Source organism: Suillus clintonianus, assembly GCF_016758775.1.
Source record: "Suillus clintonianus strain FC179 chromosome Unknown DEU56scaffold_80, whole genome shotgun sequence".
In the NCBI taxonomy this organism is placed as follows: domain Eukaryota; kingdom Fungi; phylum Basidiomycota; class Agaricomycetes; order Boletales; family Suillaceae; genus Suillus; species Suillus clintonianus.
In genome coordinates this window covers 136,852-156,743 of record NW_024539304.1, presented here as the reverse complement: position 1 = coordinate 156,743, position 19,892 = coordinate 136,852, and the positions used below count along the sequence as shown (strand labels likewise).

Sequence of the window (19,892 nt, the reverse complement as noted above, 5' to 3'; positions counted from 1 at the left end):
GATGTGGTAAGGGCCTAGGGTATGGTGGATGTTTGGTTACAGTTCGACTTCCCGAGATGCCGCACGGATTTTCAATGTCCGATCAGTGTTTGCTTCGAGTATTACCATTCATTTCATTTATTCGAATTTATTCGATGTATACCTTGCATATATTCTGCGTCTGTGTTCGTCTTCCCTCAGTTATTCATGACACGTGTTAGATAAGTCGGCTCATATCTGCGGCCAAAGGGATCACACGTCCGCATCAGTGCTTGCAGATACTGCTAGTACAAGTCACCGATCAACCATATGGCTTAAATACCACCATCCCTGTGCATTCCAGACTAATGGACGCTTGTCGTGACGAGTTTCTGCGCATAGTGGCAGACATAAGTATTCGATCGCTATGCCTCGCAGCCTCCTAAAATCCCAACATATTCCACCGAACGCGGTATGCTGAAACACGACCGATTCAGCGCAGAATATTACTGGTCCACCACGCGTGGCCCAGCGCAGTTCACAGGATCAATCCAGCGTATGATTCACGACATTGGCACTCCGAGCTTTTTGGAAATAGGACCTCACCCAGCTCTCGCTGGTTATCTGGTCACTCTCGGCCCTCGGGGCGAGACAGCCACCGTCGTCTGTCCTCTGCGGAGACCTAAGGGCAATCAAGGGGAAGTGGTTTCTTTTCTCGAAGCATTGGGGAAGCTGGCGGTTGCTGGACATTGCTGCATCGACTTCAATGTTCTCAATGGATGCACCGCAGCAGACGTCCCAAAACTACCCGCCTACCCCTTTTCCCACAAGAAGCTCTTCCTGTACCCAAATTCTTCTTCCAGGCAGAGAATTTGTCAGCCTCTCAACGGGCCGTTGAATTACTCTCCGCTTCGTATGAACTCGCAGACGCACCCTTACCTGGCTCAACATGTGATCCAAGGCGAGCCATCATGCCTACCACAGGTTTTATTGAAATGGTAGGCAATCACTCGCTCAATCTCAGAGTAGTACACTAAATCTGTATTTTCCAGGCATTACACATGCCGCCCTATCTCGAATCGCCACAGACACAATGCCAGATGTTGTATCCCCGACTCCCGCGTTAGTGGGGAGGGCTCTCTCAAACGCAAACGGATTCCCATCTAACAATCCGTAGCACAACTTTGAATCTCCATCCGAATGATCGTGCTCTTCATTCCTGTCTCTCAGTAATCGATAGCTGACGCCGCTATTATTTATGTTTCACCTTGCCGTTTCAAAAGAGCGGTCTAGCTAGCATGTACTCGCCCGGCACTCGTCATGAACACTTTGCCATCTCCTGACATTCCCTGCGTCTCTCGCATCAAAGGCTCTTCTCGCCACGCCAAGCTTCTTGTATCCAAGGACTTCCATTATGACTGGTGGCTCGGTCGTCGAAATCAGTTGACTTTTGCTCGACACAAGAGTCATACTTTGCACGTTGAGCACGCTGTCCAATCCCAATATCGATACCATTGCTCGTCTTGTCCCGGTACAAACCGTGATATTTGGCGAGGCAAGTCAAATCGAAGTGGGAGACTACGTGCCGCTGCTTCAGCGTTTCGAGCTCAGCCTCCAAAAGATGGTGTTCATCGGTGATGACAAGCAACGTGAGAACCGGGTACTAGGTATTTCATCATTGACTTGTACTGACTTGGATCTTAGTGGCGCCATACGGCCAAGATGATACTGGGCAGCTACGACATACTGCTCTACAAGCGGTCTTATTGCATCTGGAGCTGCAAAGTAATTAGCGCCAGTGTGATTGAGTTAACTGAACCCAGTTTCAAATACACTTACGACTAACAACACCTCTCCCGTTTTTGCCTTGCGGGTTGGGCATTAGAGCAAGCCTTGAAGCGCCAGCCTGCGTCAGTGGTTCAATGAGAAGATATATTGATACAATGAACCACGGACGTCGGATTCACAACTTACAACCCCCTCTGGACCGCTGAGGAGTTTAGATTGGAATTTGGATTGCCATTCTGTACAAAATCGCTCTAGTAGAATATAATTAGGGATATACACGAAGAAACAATATTACTGAAACCAAACAGCAATCGGACATTGAAAATCCGTGCGGCATCTCGGGAAGTCGAACTGTAACCAAACATCCACCATACTAGGGTGACTGACGAAAACTGATTGCTAAATGCACAACACTAATTTCATCAGGGTCCGGACTGTCAATTATGATCTGCGCTGTCGGAACTCAACATTTTCATGAATTTCAGATATCCTCGCCGGTACTTACTAGCTATGCCATGATTCAATTCAATGCCAATGTCAACGTTCAACCTCCTCATGCGCGTGCACCAATATTAGACCCAAAGATTGATTTTTATGCCACGCCGATTTCTTCTTCTCCATAATGATTATCCTGGTCTGACTCGACGCCTCGTCACGTCTCTTTCAACGTTCTTCGGAACAAATAACTTGAATGCATATTAAAAATATTTGCGAGGCCCTGTCTCCTTGAAATGCACTGCGCAACACCAAATAAATAAGTACAACGATGAAACTTGTAAATCAAGAAAAAAAGCTAATTCTCCTGCTCCCTGCACAGTACCAGATTACCATTAACTTCATTGAGCATCTCCCGTGCTACACACCACTGCCAGTTGATATATGCACGCGCTCCTGGAAAGCGATTGAGGTCATGCCGGTTGCTGCGTCAGAGTCAGCCACGAGCCGAGTGTGATATTCTCGAACGCTTAGGATGAGGCGTGGTCCGAGCACAAAGAACAGTATGGCTTCCAAAATCTGAAGAACACCAAGAAAAATCTGTGTTTCGACGGAAGATGGGTCCTATAGAAATGATGAACCGCGGTCGTATGCAGAGGTCAGTGAAAGATTTCCATACCGCTAAGAGCGTTGGAGACAAATCAATAATGAGGTTGAAGCAAGACACAGCAACAAAGCTAGCACATTCAATCATTCAGCGGAAAAGGGAACAATATTCACAATATGAGCTCACCTCGCAAAGTAAAGCACGTGGGATTTTATCAACACCGTGAAACAGTCGCCCATAAACCCTCCTGCCGAATGTTGTCGCAGTTCACGGAAGTGTTTTACAGCAATCCAGACTGCGAGACACAGCGCGAGGACCTCCCAGACAGTGCCGAGTATCCAAGTAATGGAAAACAGAGGAGAGAAATTGTCCGTATAGACAATCATGCACGCATTGGTGCCAGAGATAATGAGTTCCTCTTGTATTCATCAATGAGCGCCATGCACGGTTTTCATTCACAATTAAGTGTACCTCCTGAAGTTTGCCTCGTTGTCATTACAGCGTTCGCTAAGTCAAAAATGTTGACAGCCAAGCATATGACGACGAGAAATATCAGGATCCTTCTGGATCGTTGATACATGGCATATAACCGAGCGATCACGATGACTGCAACATGTTTCGGTCAAGTTAATATCATATGTCTTGTAACTGCACAACTCGCCACCCGGCATTGGAAATGCCACAACAGTCGTCCAATCCCACGTAAAGTACAGAATCAGGCCTGAGAAATCCTGTTAGTGATGGGCCTTGAGGAGATCACACACTACAAACAGACTCACATCTGAAGCAGTCATGATAGTAAACGAAGAAGCTCGTCAAGAATGACACTCACCCCTACAATGCGTCGCGGTTAATTGAATGGGAATAGCAGGCATCGGTGCGGAAGACTCACTGCATCTGTCAACAAAATCGTCGGAACATTGCCTGTATGCAACTTGTCAGAAGAAATAAACACGGTGAATGCGAAAAGACATACCCAGTATGTTCAGGCTGAGTGTGAGAAATGGCTGATTAGCACGATACCAATTGTTGGGCCCTCTGAACATACACAATATATAAAATTCCAAGATAGCGCAGCTAGGATATTGTCAAGTCGGTAGAAAATCACAACAGGAAAGCTACGTACACTCAGATAGAGAATGGTCATCAAGGACCAACGTTGCCTCTGTCGCAAATCAATATTGTTCTTCTGACATGGAACTGTGCTCACCCAGACCAGTTCGACCTACAAACAAATCTTAGCGAGATGATTGCTCTGGTCATAGCATCAACATACCTCTTGTCCGAAGGTGAGGGCTGGAAATACTCGTGAGAAACCAACAATTCTCAAATGTTATTATGCCCACCCCAATCATACGCCACTCCAACACCAGCGGCAACTGGAAAACCACAATCAAGGTCAGATTGAGACATCAGCGCCTAAATCTGACTGCTCTTCACGAACCTATAAAATAGCTGGAAACACGCCCAGAGTTGATGAGTGGCCAATAACTAGGGTCGTCTGAGATCAGTGTCATGATGTTAGAAGGTGGGTGTGAGGGAGCGGGGAACGTGGTACGTACGTAGAACCAGTTGGTCATAACACATTTGCACAGGCGGAACTTAAATACCGCAAAAGATGAAAGAACATATACATAGAACTGTTCGTGATTTCGTCACCTTGGTTCCAATACTATTCTCACATGCTGTCAATGTCGGTGCAGAATTTTCGATTTGCACCGTGGAGTTGGTGGGGTGGTGGCGGGCGCCAGGTTTCACAGCCAGAGACATCACAGTTGAGATTCCATGATTGATATCTGGTGTAGATACAACACCATCTCCAGCTTAAGATAGCGACATGAGGGAATGAAGAGTGGGAAGCACCTGACTGCATCAATTGGATGGGAAAGCACACCTTGTGAACCGCATCAGACGACCTGAGAAGCTCACCGCGAACATCCATAAGAAGCATTCACGTCCTCGCGCAGCGCACACCTTCCACGTTGAATACAACGAAGCCCGATGCGAAATGAATCGATGTCGATTGGAGTGATGAAGTCGACTTCTTCATTCGTTGTTCGTAGGGTAGCCTGGTATGGAATACCGTCAATATCTCACGTGAGCCAATTACTACCAGGACTACATAGTACCTCAACACCCCCAGAACACCCACTAAAGATCAAGACTCGAGAACGCAGAGCCTCCAGATCATGAGAGTTAGCATAAATCGGGTATCCAAAGATCAGTCACTACCAAAGGTGATACACCAAAGTGCGAGGCAAACATTGCCCAACAATCTTGGTCTTCTTGAGTAGGTTGTTGTGTCGCCGTCTGTGCCTGAGCTACTGCTGAGGGCGACTGACCAGTCTGAGATTTCAAGTTAGTCTTCACAGGGGGAGGCGCTACGTAGACTCTCTAAAGATTGGATAATGTATAAATACAGCACAACGAGGAACACATAATACACTACTTACCTTTTTTTGTTCCGGAAGAGACGGCGTTTGGAGTATTGTTGCATCGCAATAGACCCCCTTGCAGTAGGACGATATCGAGAGGAAGTTCCAGAGGCGGCGAGCAGAGGAAGCATGAGGACGCTGGGAACGAGAAGAGGGACCTGATGGTACCGATGCATGATGAGCCTTCGAATGTTTATCAACAATGGTACCATTTGCATGACGAAACACGAGGCTTACCTGAAAAAAGCCGCTGTATGGATCTTCTCCACCCTCTGAATCTTCTGTGAGAGGATTTGTAGCGTCAACGGAAAGTAGTCGAATGCGAACTGACGTCAAGGCAAGGCGGTGGCGGCAACTTGGCGAAGTGCCCTGCTGTACATGTGTAGCTTGTCACCTTGAAAAAAAGCATTGGTGTAAAAGCACGATCAGGAGCTACATCCACAAAGCGATGTTGCTATCGTCTCTACTATATGCGATGTATCTTCCATCCCGAGAGAACGATACACGAAAGGGTGTTGCAATCCTCCTGGCTTAATGACTGTCTGGGTCAGTTATGGGGCTCTGTGTCCCATCACTTCTCAATACCAGAATAACCCACGCACACCAGTATAGTACTGTGTTTGGGTGAAAGTGCGACGGAATTCACTAAATTGTTGTGTCTGAAGCGATGGAGTTCTGTGCCCGAGTTACAGTCCTTTCGGAAAGTCTTGACTCACGTGTTCGAAATGGTTCAAAAATAGTAGAAATGTTGAAAATTCAAATAAATCGAAAATCCAGCAAACTCTCCTTCAAAGTCGAGCAGAAAAGCATATCTGTCATTCTTTTGAACATTAGATTATGTCTAATACAGTAACTGAATGCTCCGATGAGGAGGATGCCTCTCATTCATAACACTCTGATGATGAATCTATTGATGATTCAGACGCTGAAAAGGATATACTTGCTACGTCGTTGACAACGAAATCGTAGAACTCTGCGCCGTCTATAGATCCCTCAACGATTCGGACAGTCATATAGTCGTCAATGGTGAGAGCCGGCAGCACGCTGTATCGAATGCCCTGTTCAAGCGGACACTGTCAAAGGGGGCTTGTCCACTGAGTGACCAACCATATCTAGGGAGTGTGGTGCGGTCATCTTTGCTTGACTCGTCCAGGAACACAAGCTGCTCAGCTGTATAGTTGGTTGTCATGTTGTGCAACCAATCAGCTCGGAAACCGTCATCACGTTCGGCCGCGACCCTTCTCAAGCGTTTGTAGGTGAGACCAAGGTCCCTGAGGTGTTCGTGGAGAGCTGTCGTCGATATTGGCTGATCGTGGTATATGGCGAGCCATTCACCGATCTCGTCAAGTAGCAGTGACAGGGTTTCGGCTAGCAGCTCGTGGATCTCGTCTGTCATAACTTGATCCAACAAGCGAGGGCGACCCATGATTGGTGTAGGAGGGTTAATACGTCCATGTTCATCATAATTTGCCTCCCACCGCTCTATACTTCTTGACGATATTCCGAGAGCAACAGCAATGCGCTCGATGTCCCATCCTTCCTCCAAAAGCAGGCACAGGGCTCGTTCTTTCCGATCAAACCTGGTCCTCTGGTAGACCATGACGAGTCTGAGTGAGAAACTTGTGAAATATGATGTTTTTGAAGCCGTTCAGAGGCATACAAAACTTGAAAGTGATTTAAATGAATTTTCGACATTTTCACTATTTTGGGGCCTTAGGAAATTGCCGCATCTGTGCCGCACCCTGCTGCACCCTACTCAATAATGTCTTATATGCCTCTACAATACGTCTACGTCGTACGCAACTGTCTGAAATATGATTTAAGAATAAGTAATACTATATTCCAGGTGTTTGTGTAAGGCTAACAGTGGTACTACAGTGATATATGTACTTGATGGGTGCGGCAGTGATGCGGTAGTGATGCGGCACGGTGCGGCAATTCTGTTGTTGGGTGCGGCAGTGGCTGTGCACTACCGCACCACTGCACCGACACCAAACCACCCTTCTTATCAAGTCCACTTGCAGCACCGTTATGAGCAGCTGCGCGAAACTTGGTGAGAAGACTCAACAACCCCTCACACAGGCTCGCGCCTGTCAGGTTTGGCGCCTCGATGCCTCCGCCTATCATTCAACACCTGTCTTTGCTGGTTGCATGCCTTGCCTGACTTCACTGTCACACATCTCCTCTACCACGTTCTGCAGCAACCTGTGCAAACGGATACCGGGGCTTTAAGGTATGTATGTCATATATGTGTGGCCTTTTGTCCTTGCAAACTGAGTCTCGTTCATTTCAGAGTACAAACTACTACTACGAGGCCTCAGCCTATGAAGCCTTGTGTATCTTCCTTGGTCGTGGCCGCGGTTTGGTTTTTTTGGTGTGTTTCTCTTTCTTAACTATGTCGGGCTCACTTCCCTCGCTAAAGTTCGGTCCACACTATTAGTCGAACCATGTCAGACTGATCCGCGATGAAAAGCGATGATGACGCACGTCTACTTCTCCTTCAAATTCTGGTGCGTATGAATCTCGGTCGCCATGATTCCAGTGCTCAGGGTGGCCCTCATAGGGATTCCATCGGTCTTGGTGTGCACCAGCATCTTTTTCCCATTGTTCATTTCCTGCAGCTCCTGCAGCCAACGAGAGCTCGAACATCTGCTGTTCCAGTATGCCAAGACACTCCAAGTCGACGTCTATATCCATCGAGGTCAGATCATAGCTGAGTTGGAGGTCAAGCCAGGCAGCCTGGAGCATCGTGTTTTCTTGCTCTTCGGGAGTAGGAACTGAGTTCACGTCAGGTCCTGACGAGCGACGTTCAACGAGGATATTTTGGGCTGGCTCCTGGAGTAAGTTTTTCTTGCGCTTCGAAACTACGATAGTGCAAGCATGTGCATATGTAGCACAGTTCAGCCAATTGATAATTCGTTTAGCTGCACCAGGGACATGTCTGCCGCACTCAGTACCACATCCGTGCCGCAACATACTCAAAATTGTTCTCTGAATTCAGACTCTCAAATGCATTAGTGTGAAGTGGATAATTAAGGAGTCGGACGAGAAACACTCCTAGTTCATTTTTTGGTGCACGAGAACAGTGCAGGCCGAAAATAAGTGTAGTACTTATGATTTGGTATGGGTGCGACAGTGGTGCGGTAGGGTGCGGCAAGTTGTGGCAGTGATGCGGCAATTTACCTGAGCCCACTATTTTGAACCATTTCGAACACGTGAGTCAAGACTTTCCGAAAGGACTGTAAACGTGCGAATTTGTTCGAGGCAGAGTAAAGTTTCGTGTTGGCCGACGACCACACCGTACTTGTTCCCCCAGTCTTCGATAAGACCGGCAAGCAGCTCGCCTGTCTTAGTGTTCCAAATTCAGGTCGTTTGACCTCCGCCTCATGCTATTCTGTCGCCTGACGGTGAATATGCAAGACCACATACATTGCTACTCCGTCTTGGGCCCACCTCGATTTCTTTGCTTTCTGTTTTTCAAAATTTCGAACAAGGATTGTTCCATCATCTCGGACCCGCTCGCAATGTAATATCCACTGGGAGACCACGACAGTGACCGCACGTTCCAACTATGACGCGCCCACATGCCTTCGATCATCCATCTGTCGGTCTTCCGTCGCTGAACGCTTCCGTCTTCCCTCCCGCACACAATTTCTTTCCTTCCGGTGAAAGTGCCATTGCCCATATCCTTCCCCCCTCACCTATCCATGGTTCTCCTACAAGAAATCCAGTGTCATAGTTCCACTTGCACATCGTGCCGTCCAACGAATCACCCATGATGTGAACCTCATTATACGATCATGGCTGTCCATGTGCTCAGAATCGAAAGCGGCCACGCTCGAAATACTTGAGGATGTTTGTTCAAGCACAGAACCTTCTTCCCCTCAGGCTTTATGCTCTGGAACTTTGAGCACACCATCTGAGTCGCGGACGATTCTCTTACTCGCACTTTTGCATTTGCATTCTCGTAATTCTCGTACGAACACAGAAAATGCCGATGTTGCGCGCCGTTGGTCAACCAAAGTCATATTTGTACATCTTTCTTCAGGAATGTAATAAAGCCTAATATCGGTTGTGTCGGTGAGCAAAAAGGCTTTTTCTCCTTTCATCCTCATCTCTATCTGGTCACCGATTTCTTTTTGACTGGCCTTCCCTCCTTCCCAGCTGGACGTCCTTTCCGTTCTCCAAGTATCTTCTGCACTCCCCTGTTCCATCCCCGCCATTCTACCCTTACCTTCCCAACCTCTCCTTCACAATACATCCACGCTTGTTCTTCTGGCTGAGCTGCACATGCATTCATTTTTCTTTCACATGGGACGTTCCAAGCAAAACCATCGACGCCTCTGGTCCAGCTCGGCAGTGCGGCATAACATCGTTGAACCTCGTTCCAACTATCGTCATTCATTTAGTTCAACCACCGCCGCTCTTTCTACCGGATGACGGGTGCATCTTCTGTTTGCCATCCTTTTTTTTTTTCAATTTCACTCCAACCCTTGGCATTCCAACCACTGTCGCTCTTTCTACCAGGTTGCGGACGCACCTTCTATGTCCCACCTCTCCTTATTTATAGTCCGAACGTCATCACTCTTTCCTGATACCTTCCACAATCTTTCAAATCACCCCTCATTTCGTTTCTTTCATCCTCTATTCTTATCACGGCATTTCAACATCTCGCTTCGACACCTCCCCACACGTTCCTGTATTATACCCCTGACATATGAAGCACCTCCATACTATCGAGCAACATAACTTGGTCGCAGTTTATTGTTGGATTTCGACTTCGTCTCCTCAATGCTTGGCCCCGACACATGGTCGCCCTAGAAGAATATGCACCCCAGATTGTCTCGGCGCTCTATACCCATTTCTCCATCCTTTCGTCCTTTCATCACCCCTTAGGCCCTCTCAGCGCCCCCTCTGATTATCATCCTTCTGTTAGCTTGGAGTGGAGTCGGCGAGTTATGGCTTGTCGTAAATCTCCACACATAAGACACGTTTGTACCCCATGCTACTGTTTGCGTATGAAAAACACACATGGTTCTAAGCGCGTGCACTTGAAACTAGTGATCTTCTAAGGTGAAGTCGACATCTTCTTGAGGCACCGCGCTCAGGAATCCCAAAATCGTTTCAAGAACGACTTGGCTACGTCTGTATCCCCAGCATCGATGAGAGGGAAGGTTTCTCCAAAAGTCGCGTGTCAAAGAGGACTTGTCAATGGCGATGCATGGAGCTTAAAGTCCTAGTAGCATTGTCTTGACCATCAACTTCCTTTCTGCAAGCACGGTCTATGACAAGCTTGAATGTCACAAGCGTTCCTACAGTTGGTGGCGAAGGAACAAAGATTCAAGTCGTGCGGCAATCACTGTGGGCCTTGCATCCCCAGATGCTTGTAAGTTGTGAATGACAGCCCCTTTCCCTTTGGGCAGCCTCGCAAATTATAACTTCTCGTTCTGTGCAAAAGGATGTGACTAAGAAACACCAGTCAGGTCTTCCGAACGAAATCGACAGCGTCTTCGCCTCGCTAACTCGGCCTGGGGACTTCAGTCTGCGAACGTAAATGCGAAAAATAATGTAGTGGCCTAGGTCTGACTGAACACCTTGTCCTGTCTCCGTCAACGCTCTTCGAAAAAAATAACTTAAATACATATTACAACGAAATATGTGCCAAGACCCATGTCTCCTTGAAATCGACTTCGCAACACCAAATAATAAGTACCACAACAAAACTTGTAAAAAAAGCTAATTCTCCTACTCCCTGCATAGCACCAGATTACCGTTAACTTCATCGAGCATCTCCCGTGCTACACGCCACTGCCAGTTGATATTTGCACGCGCTCCTGGAAAGCGATTGAGATCATGCCGGTTGCTGCATCAGAATCAGCCACGAGCCGAGCGTGATATTCTCGAACGCTAAGGATGAGGCGTGGTCCCAACACAAAGAACTGTATGGCTTCCAAAATCTGAAGAACACCAATAAGAATCTGAGTTTTGAAGGAAAATACGTCCTATAGAAATGATGAACCGCGGTCGCATGCAGAGGTCAGTGAAAGATTGAGATACCATGAAGAGCGTTGGAAACAAATAAATAATGAGGTAGAAGCAAGACACAGCAACATAACTAGCACGTTCAATCATTCAGCGGAAAAGGGAACCATATTCACAATATGAGCCCACCTCGCAAAGTAAAGCACGTGGGATTTGATCAACACCGTAAAACAGTCGCCGATAATCCCTCCTGCCGAATGTTGTCGCAGTTCACGGAAGTGTTTTACAGCAGTCCAGACTGCGAGACACAGTGCGAGGACCTCCCAGACAGCGCCGAGTATCCAAGTCATGGAATTTAGTATGGAATTGTCCACATTGTAAATCGTGCACACATAGGCGCCAGAGAGAATGAGTTCCTCTGGTATTGATCAATGAGCCTCATGCATGTTTTTCATTCACAATTAAGTGTACCCCCTGAAATATCCCTCGTTGCCATTACAGTGGCCGCTACGTCGAAAATGTTGACTGCCAAGGACACGACGACGAGAAATATCAGGATCCTTCTGGATCGTTGATACATGGTATGTAACCGTGTGATCATGATGACTGCGACATGTTTCGGTCAAGTCAATATCATAGGTCTCGTAACTGCACAACTCACCACACAGCATTGGAAATGCCACAACACTCGTCCAATTCCACACGAGGTACAGAATCCGGCCTGAGAAATCTGGTGAGTGATGGGCCTTGGGTGGATCACACACCACAAAAAGACTCACATCTGTAGCAATCATGATTGTAAACGAAGAAGCTGGTCAAGAATGACACTCACCCCTACAGGGTGTCGGGGTTAATTGAAAGGGAATAGCAGGCATCAGTGCAAAAGACTCACTGCATCTGTCAACGAAATCGTCGGAGCACTGGCTGTGTGCCACTGGTCAGAAGAAACAAACGCGGTGAATGCGAGAAGACTTACTTAGTATGTTCATGCTGGTTGTGAGAGATAAAAGATTAGTACGACACCGATTGTCAAGCCTTCTGAACATACATGACAAATAATACTCCAAGATAGCGCACCTAGGATATTGTCAAGTCAGCACAAATTCAGAGCAGGCAAGCTACATACGCTCAGATAGAGAATGGCCATCAGGGACCAACGTTGCCTCTGTCGCAAATCAATATTGTTCTTCTGACGTGGAACTGTGCTCACCCAGACCAGTTCGACCTACAAACAGATCTTAGCGAGATGGATGCTCCGGTCATAGGATCAACATACCTCTTGTCCGAACGTAAGGACTGTAAATACTTGTAGGAAATCAGCAATTCTGTAATGTTATGACGCTCACCCCAATCATATGTCACTGCAACAAAGGCGGCAACTGGGAAACCACAGTCAAGGTCAGATCGAGACATGAGCGCCGAAATCTGGTTGCTCTTCACGAACCTATGAAATAGCTGTCAATACGAAAAGAGTTGATGAGTGGCCAATAACTAGGGTCGTCAGAGACTAGAGTCATACTGTCAGAGGATGGATGTGAAGGAGCGGGAAACTTGGTGGACATACGACGATGATATTCGTGCTAGATATACCACCACCATCCAGTGCTTGCATGGCCAAAATGAGATCGAGGGATGATATCCGTTCCTGTCAATAGATATGATGTCACGTTTGAACTTATGTGGATGTCGAAAATGATTAGCACAGAATCTTCTATTTGCATCATGGAGTTGGTGCAGTGGTGACAAGCATCAGGTTTCACGGTTAGGGACAACCTAGTTAAAATTCTGTGATTGATATCTGATGGAGATACAAGCAATCTCTAGATCAAGACAGCACTGAGAGACGACATGGGCGAAAAGAACAGTCGAACACACGGTTATGGCCGTATGATGAAGCCCGACTTGTTGTTCTTTGTGCTGTACAGCTTGATTTTGTGGATCTTGATGGTGATAAGTATTATTTATATGACCCTCAGCAGCATCTGTGATATCCCAGGGCTGAAGGGGGTTACACTCTGTTGGCACGCCATCAGAAAAGTCCGAGATTTGAACAAGATAACACACTTGCCAACAGTTGCCAACGCACACCCTCAACGCTAATGAAAACCGATGCAAAATGTGCGACCATAAATGTATCATGCGGTTGATGTGAATGCCGAGCTCTACTCGCGTTGTTCCTAGGACCTAGCTAGGGTAGGGACGTGGATGGATTGGAACACGCCTGTGCTTAAAAGATTAATAGAATCGTGCGGGTCTGTAGTAGACAGACACTCTCAGATCGTGCACGCGAGGGCAAACGTCTGTGTATTCACCTGTAGTAGACAGACACTCTGCACAATATGAGTAAAGGTGAAATAAATGAAGAACTAAGTATCTTACCTCAGATCGTGCACGCGAGGGCAAACGTCTGAGGTAACGAGTCGAAACGAATATAGCTAAATAGCTAGAATGCTCTTGTAAGTAAGTAAAACATAGGACAATGCGAGAGACGGCGCTGGCCATAGCGCACAAAAGGCTTCAGTACGCACAATAGTGGAAAAGTGAATAACAAGAGCGCATGAAATAAAAACGTACGGGTCGACACGCATAACGAATAGAAACAATAGGGAATGGTGACGTGCCTCGGCTGCGGGCACACTTGCCTATTTCCAACACTCTCCCTCAAGGTGAGCGCAGTCCGAGTTCGATGGCAAAGTGTTTAACTTTTGGCGATGGTAGAGCCTTAGTTAGGGTATCGGCGATCATATCTGCGGTGGGGCAGTAGATAAGTCGTAGTTTGTCGTTGTCGATGACCCAGCGTATGAAATGGAAACGGACGTCGATATGTTTGGTTCGTGCGTGGTACTGGTGATCTTTAGCAAGGGCAATTGCGGATTGATTGTCAGAAAAGAGTGTGGTTGGCGTGGTTATGGGCGTGAATAGTTCTCCGATCAACGAACGAAGCCACAAAGCCTCTTTTGTCGCGTGAGTCGCTGCGACATATTCGCTTTCTGTGGTAGAAAGAGAAACGATACTCTGTCGTTTGGAGGACCAGGAGACCGCTCCACCGTCGATAAGGAAGGCGTATCCCGAGATAGCTCTCCTGTCCTCAGCCATACTTCCGTCCGCGTCTGCGTACCCAATTAATGCCCCTTCCACTCCTCCATAAGTCAACTTCAACTCCTTTGTTCCCAGAAGGTATCTGTAGATGCGCCGAACCGCATCCCAATGAGCCATTCCTGGGTTCCCAGAGAAGCGCGAGACTGTCGTTACTGCGTAGGATATGTCTGGCCTCGTACCTAGTGACGCATACATAAGAGAACCGATTGCTTCTCGATAGGGAATGTGTCGCATAGCCGCGAATTCGGCGCCTGTGGAAGGTGCTTGGCCTGAATGGAGCCTAGCGCTTGGCTCCATAGGATTCGAGACGGGTTTGAGATCGTCGAGGCTGAATCGACGAATGATGGAGTCTATGTATGATCGTTGGGACAAGGAAATGGTGCGTTCGTCGCGATTACGTGTTACTTCGATTCCGAGTAACCAATGGAGTTCGCCGAGGTCGGTGATTTCCACGTGTTTCCTAATCTGATCCTTTAGCTCACTTATCTCTTCTCTCGTTTTCGCCGCGATGGTGCAATCATCCACATGCACTACGACAATGGTGTGCTCCTCACTCCTCTTTCGCCTGTAGAAAACGGCTTGATCTACAGCGCATTGCATGAAGCCCAGCTTCTGCACCAAGATCTCCACGAGTCGTTGGTACCAGCGTCGGCCGCTTTGCTTCAAACCATACAACGTTTTTCGGAGGCGACAGACTTGATTCGGGTGTTCGGCGGATTCGAAGCCTGGGGGCTGTCGCATATAGATAACCTCTTCGTCAGTGAGTTTACCATTTAAATATGCGCCTTTGATATCTATTTGGTGTAGCTCTAGATTCAAGCGTGCGGATAAAGCGAGAACGGTTCGAATGGAGGAAAGGTTCGCGACGGGTGCATATGTGTCGAAGAAATCGACACCGGGCACTTGGGAAAATCCTTGGGCTACGAGACGAGCTTTGTGGCGTACCACATTGCCCGCAGCGTCTTTCTTCGCGCGGAATACCCATTTGGAGCCTATGAGGTTAGCTCCAGCAGGTAAGTCTGTAAGTTCCCAAGTCCCTGCCGCTTTCAAGGTTGCTAACTCTTCTCTTATTCCTTCCTCCCATTGCGCCCAATCAGGGCGACGCTTTGCCTCGGCTAACGTGCTCGGTTCGAGGGCTTCTGCCTCTGCGATTCTTTCTCCGATCGCCATAGCGTAGTCGAGAGAACATAGTTCATCGTCTGAGTCCTCAAGTATGGCCATAAGCTGTTCTACAGTGTTCTCTCCCTCATTTGCTGCTTCTTCGATGGATCGGGGCGTGGCGCTGGGTAACTGGATTCCTCTGGGTACAGTACCTGTTTCATTTATTATATCGAGCACACGCTGACTCGGTTTCCTAACTCGTTTAGCGACTAGGTCAAGTATCGGCGAAGTCGCAAGGATAGGGATCTTTGAAGGAGGTTGGGCCTTTGGGGTTTGAGGGGCTGGTATGGGTGTGCTGGGTGTCGCTGGTGGGGTCAATGTTGAAGAAGTTATCATCGCGTTAGGTACAATATCAGTTTCCTCTCCCTCGCGATGTAACGGCTTAACGTTGGACGGATCCCAATAGACATTTTGCTCCACGGACACTGAGTGTTTGGCAGGCCAATATACTCTGCATCCGTTCTCGCTACCATCATCGACACCTACCCACCGGCCTTCAGCGACTCGGCCGCTGAGCTTGCTCCCTTCTTCGACACGTACCCAGACATGAGATCCCCAGGGACGGACTCGTCGAAGATCTGGTTTCTTGCCCGTAGCAGCTTCTAGAGGTGTGCCACCTTCAAGAGCTTTAGTGGGGGTCCGATTCTTCAGCCAGACAGCATGGCGGACAGCTTCTCCCCACAGCGATCGCGGCAATCCGCTATTGTGCAGCATTGCACGAACTTTCTCTAGCAGGGTACGATTGAGCCTTTCCGCCACTCCATTATGCTGTGGAGTGTCATGAACAGTAAGTTTTTGCTTCGTACCGGCTGCTTTGAGATGATCAACGAAGTTCTTGCTCAGATATTCCCCACCACGGTCCGAATGGAGAACCTTGACATCAGCGTCATGTTGAGTGCGGCACCAAGCTTCGAAGTCAAGATAGGCAGTGAAGGCTTCACTCTTGCGTCGCAGAAGATGAAGGTATGTAAGCCTCGTCTTGTCATCGGTGAAGCTGATATAGTATCTTCTGCCACCCAAGGTAGCAATGGGGGCTGGTCCCCATACGTCCGTATGGACTTCGCCTCCAAATTCTGTGGCTCGCTCCCCTTCACGAACTTTGGCTACGGGTTTGCGTGTCGCCTTGGCGTACACGCAGGACTCACAAAAAGTGGTCTCGCCGGATGACAGATCGACTTTGACTCCAGAAACAAGTCCGTTTTCAGCCAAACGGCGTGCAACGGATGGGGCAATATGGCCCATTCGTTTGTGAAGTTCCATCACAGTGATTGTTTCAACTGTGGCATTTGCACTATGTCCGTCTGGTTCGTGGACGACTCTATATAACCCGCGCCCAGACTTGGGAATCTGCCCGATAATGTCTGATTTAGGGTCTCGGATGACGCAGGTGCCGTCCGCGAAAGTGATGGAGTATCCGAGCTCGTCAAGGCGGCCTATTGATACAAGGGTATATCCGACAGCGGGGGAGTAAAGTACTTCGGTGAGTGTCAACTTGGTCACGTCAACACCATTGGGGACTTCAATAACTAATTCTCCAATCCCAGTAGCGTCAAAGCGCTGCTTATTTGCGGCTGCAAACGTTTTGGGTGGGATGGGGGTTAACGTTGTGAACTGGTCACGATATGGGGAGATATGTCTTGTTGTACCCGAGTCATAGAGTTCGACAACGGTGTCGTCTTCATGCCTGCTGACGACTTCAGCAGCGACTTCGACAAAGGTTTCTGTGTCGCTTCCACTGTTGGGGGCTGCTGACTCCCAGTCACTGAGTGATGGTGAGTCGTTTTCGTCGATGTCCGAAAACCAGTCTTCATCGCTGACAATGAAGTTGGCTCGTTCTTCAGCGTCGTCATCTGACGATTCAATGGAAAGGAGGTTCGGGATTGAACACGAGGACTCGTGGTCACTGAAGCACTCAACGGCGAACACTGCGTCGTCTTCCGAGTCTTCATCGTCCGCAGCATTTGCGGATCCTCTATTGACTGAGTTGCTTCCAGGTGTTTTCTCCGGCTCGGGGCAAGTGGCTTTAAAATGCTCACGCGAGCCACAATTCCAACATGGTGGGCGTTGACGGCCACCATTACCTCTACCTCGATTCGACCCTCGATTTCCTCCGCGGAAATTGCCTCGTCCACGGTGGGACACGTCCGTTAAGGCCATTGCCTCATTTCCACCACCTTGGCGGGAGGGGGTGCCCCCACGTTGAAGACGGCCGTCTTTGCGATTACGACGCTCGGCTTCTTCAATAATTAGGGAAATCAAAATGTCGGGGTCGATGGTTTTCGTAGTGCTATAAAGACGTGCAGTAGCGAGCTGTCCTGATGCGAAGCCGGCTAGATGGTTGGGAAGTGATTGGATGATCGTGGACCGATAGTCCTTCTCCTCGATTTGGACGCCAACAGCAGATAGTTCGTCGCGTTTAGCGCGCAGTTCATCCAGGAACTGACGCACATCACTTCCAGCGGCACACTTCGACTCAAGGAATTTGGTTCGAAGGTCCGTTTGCGCATATGCGCCTTTCTCAGTGTACTCACGAACAATTTCTGCCCACATAGTTGCGACATCAGCAAGATTGCGAACGCGAAGAGCTGTGGAGTCAGGAATTCGTTGGGTGAGTAGATGCTTAGCGAGGTTTTCGTTCTTCTGCCATTTCTCAGCAGCGGTGACTTCTGTGCTGGTTATGGGCGAAGCAGGACGGGGACACGATCCGTCAAAATACTTCCATAACTCCTTGGCCTCAACAGCGACTTTAAAACGCAACGAGAAGATGGCCCAGTTAGAGCCCTTTAAGTCAAGCTTTGGCACGTTGGACGGGAGAGTATCCGTCGTAACGGGAACGGCAATGGACATCGCGAGAATTGGATCGATTTGGCAGGGAAGGTGAGACGTTAGGCTATTCAGAGCTCAGGGCTCATAACCTAAAAGATTAATAGAATCGCGCGGGTCTGTAGTAGACAGACACTCTCAGATCGTGCACGCGAGGGCAAACGTCTGTGTATTCACCTGTAGTAGACAGACACTCTGCACAATATGAGTAAAGGTGAAATAAATGAAGAACTAAGTATCTTACCTCAGATCGTGCACGCGAGGGCAAACGTCTGAGGTAACGAGTCGAAACGAATATAGCTAAATAGCTAGAATGCTCTTGTAAGTAAGTAAAACATAGGACAATGCGAGAGACGGCGCTGGCCATAGCGCACAAAAGGCTTCAGTACGCACAATAGTGGAAAAGTGAATAACAAGAGCGCATGAAATAAAAACGTACGGGTCGACACGCATAACGAATAGAAACAATAGGGAATGGTGACGTGCCTCGGCTGCGGGCACACTTGCCTATTTCCAACAGTGCTTCATCAGCCAATATTAATAAAATACTGATTTAAAGATGTGGGACATGAATCATTAATCAAGTTGGTCATGAAACATTCGTACAGGTGCACGAACGTTCACTTGAACACCGCAATTGCAAAAGAATGAAAGAATATTAATGTAAATTTAAGCTGTTCGTGATTTCGTCACCTTGTTTTCGAGATGTTCTTGTTACACAGCAGTCCATTATGACAAAGCAATCAAGTACTTCCCACGTGCTGGTCGTGGTGGGCGATTTCTGAGTTGGTCTTTTGGATTGCGGTGGGGGTGGAACTTCTTCAGTGGACGGCATATTCAGAAGACATAGCTTCCTCGGTCGGTGTCGCAAGGGATTCAGAGGTCATTATGTAGGGTAAGCCGTCCGTATATTTTCTGGGCTCTGACACGTGTGGTCATGATAGAAAATGAGAAGAACAGTTGCACAGTACTCGCTGCTTTTTCTGCTTGGTCCTCTCTGGTAGCAAAGTCACAATGTCGGTGAGTTCTTGTGTGTATGACAGGATTTCATGAGGCGGCGCTAATAGTTGTTGTGTAACAGGCTCTATTTTTGCCAAGCCATGCCGCTGCCTCGCTACGGCTAGGTTTATCCTCATGGTCACTCACTACATTCCAATCATGCGATCTTCCACGCACTGGACATATATTTTCCCATCAGAATCAAAACAACAATGTAACTTTTGAGATTTGCTGTGTTTGGACTTAGCTCGTGGCCAGGGGACAGGTTTGCATGGCCGAATGCAACAGAAGTTTGCTGTAGAACATCAGAATTTACGTCTCGTGTTTTGCTACGAGAGCATTCATCTCACACTAGCATATGGAAAGCCTAACAGCCGCGCTCTTGTTACCGCCTGTGGTATGGCCCATTATAAACGGTAGTCACAAGTTGTGGACTCCGTACACATCTGATGTTGCTTTTATCATTTTTCTTAAGACTTCTCAGTACGCGGATTTTGTTGCGAGCACCAGAGAGCTATAGGTACAGAGCGCGGCTGTCCGGCTATCAATCAATTAGTTCACAACAGATCACCACTCGTCTACACTATCATCCCCTTCGTCATCCG

General features: G+C 48.0%; 4 protein-coding genes across 4 annotated transcripts; 1 reads left to right on the top strand and 3 right to left on the bottom strand.

The window, feature by feature from the left end:
- Positions 1 to 516: 516 nt before the first annotated feature.
- On the top strand, positions 517 to 960 carry DEU56DRAFT_743154 (uncharacterized protein; the record flags this gene model as incomplete). Its single annotated transcript, XM_041348991.1, has 1 exon — positions 517 to 960. One exon carries the CDS (start codon positions 517 to 519, stop codon positions 958 to 960), a length of 444 nt encoding a protein of 147 aa, XP_041204927.1.
- Positions 961 to 2,601: 1,641 nt separating this feature from the next.
- DEU56DRAFT_983014 (uncharacterized protein) lies at positions 2,602 to 4,305 on the bottom strand (the record flags this gene model as incomplete). Its single annotated transcript, XM_041359926.1, has 13 exons — positions 2,602 to 2,805; positions 2,861 to 2,918; positions 2,975 to 3,206; positions 3,260 to 3,394; positions 3,453 to 3,519; positions 3,681 to 3,712; positions 3,765 to 3,778; positions 3,837 to 3,865; positions 3,915 to 3,953; positions 3,999 to 4,013; positions 4,065 to 4,084; positions 4,135 to 4,167; positions 4,233 to 4,305. 13 exons carry the CDS (start codon positions 4,303 to 4,305, stop codon positions 2,602 to 2,604), a joined length of 951 nt encoding a protein of 316 aa, XP_041204926.1.
- Positions 4,306 to 7,435: 3,130 nt separating this feature from the next.
- Positions 7,436 to 8,251, bottom strand: DEU56DRAFT_983013 (uncharacterized protein). Its single transcript, XM_041359925.1, has 3 exons — positions 7,711 to 8,251; positions 7,512 to 7,656; positions 7,436 to 7,451 (listed from the first exon to the last, which is right to left on the bottom strand). Exons 1-2 carry the CDS (start codon positions 8,197 to 8,199, stop codon positions 7,546 to 7,548), a joined length of 600 nt encoding a protein of 199 aa, XP_041204925.1. The 5' UTR covers positions 8,200 to 8,251; the 3' UTR covers positions 7,436 to 7,451; positions 7,512 to 7,545.
- Positions 8,252 to 11,021: 2,770 nt separating this feature from the next.
- DEU56DRAFT_983012 (uncharacterized protein) lies at positions 11,022 to 12,767 on the bottom strand (the record flags this gene model as incomplete). Its single annotated transcript, XM_041359924.1, has 12 exons — positions 11,022 to 11,225; positions 11,281 to 11,338; positions 11,395 to 11,623; positions 11,677 to 11,811; positions 11,867 to 11,926; positions 12,182 to 12,195; positions 12,254 to 12,282; positions 12,332 to 12,370; positions 12,416 to 12,430; positions 12,482 to 12,501; positions 12,552 to 12,584; positions 12,650 to 12,767. The coding sequence occupies 12 exons, from the start codon at positions 12,765 to 12,767 to the stop codon at positions 11,022 to 11,024; spliced, it is 954 nt and encodes a 317-aa protein (XP_041204924.1).
- Positions 12,768 to 19,892: the final 7,125 nt, after the last annotated feature.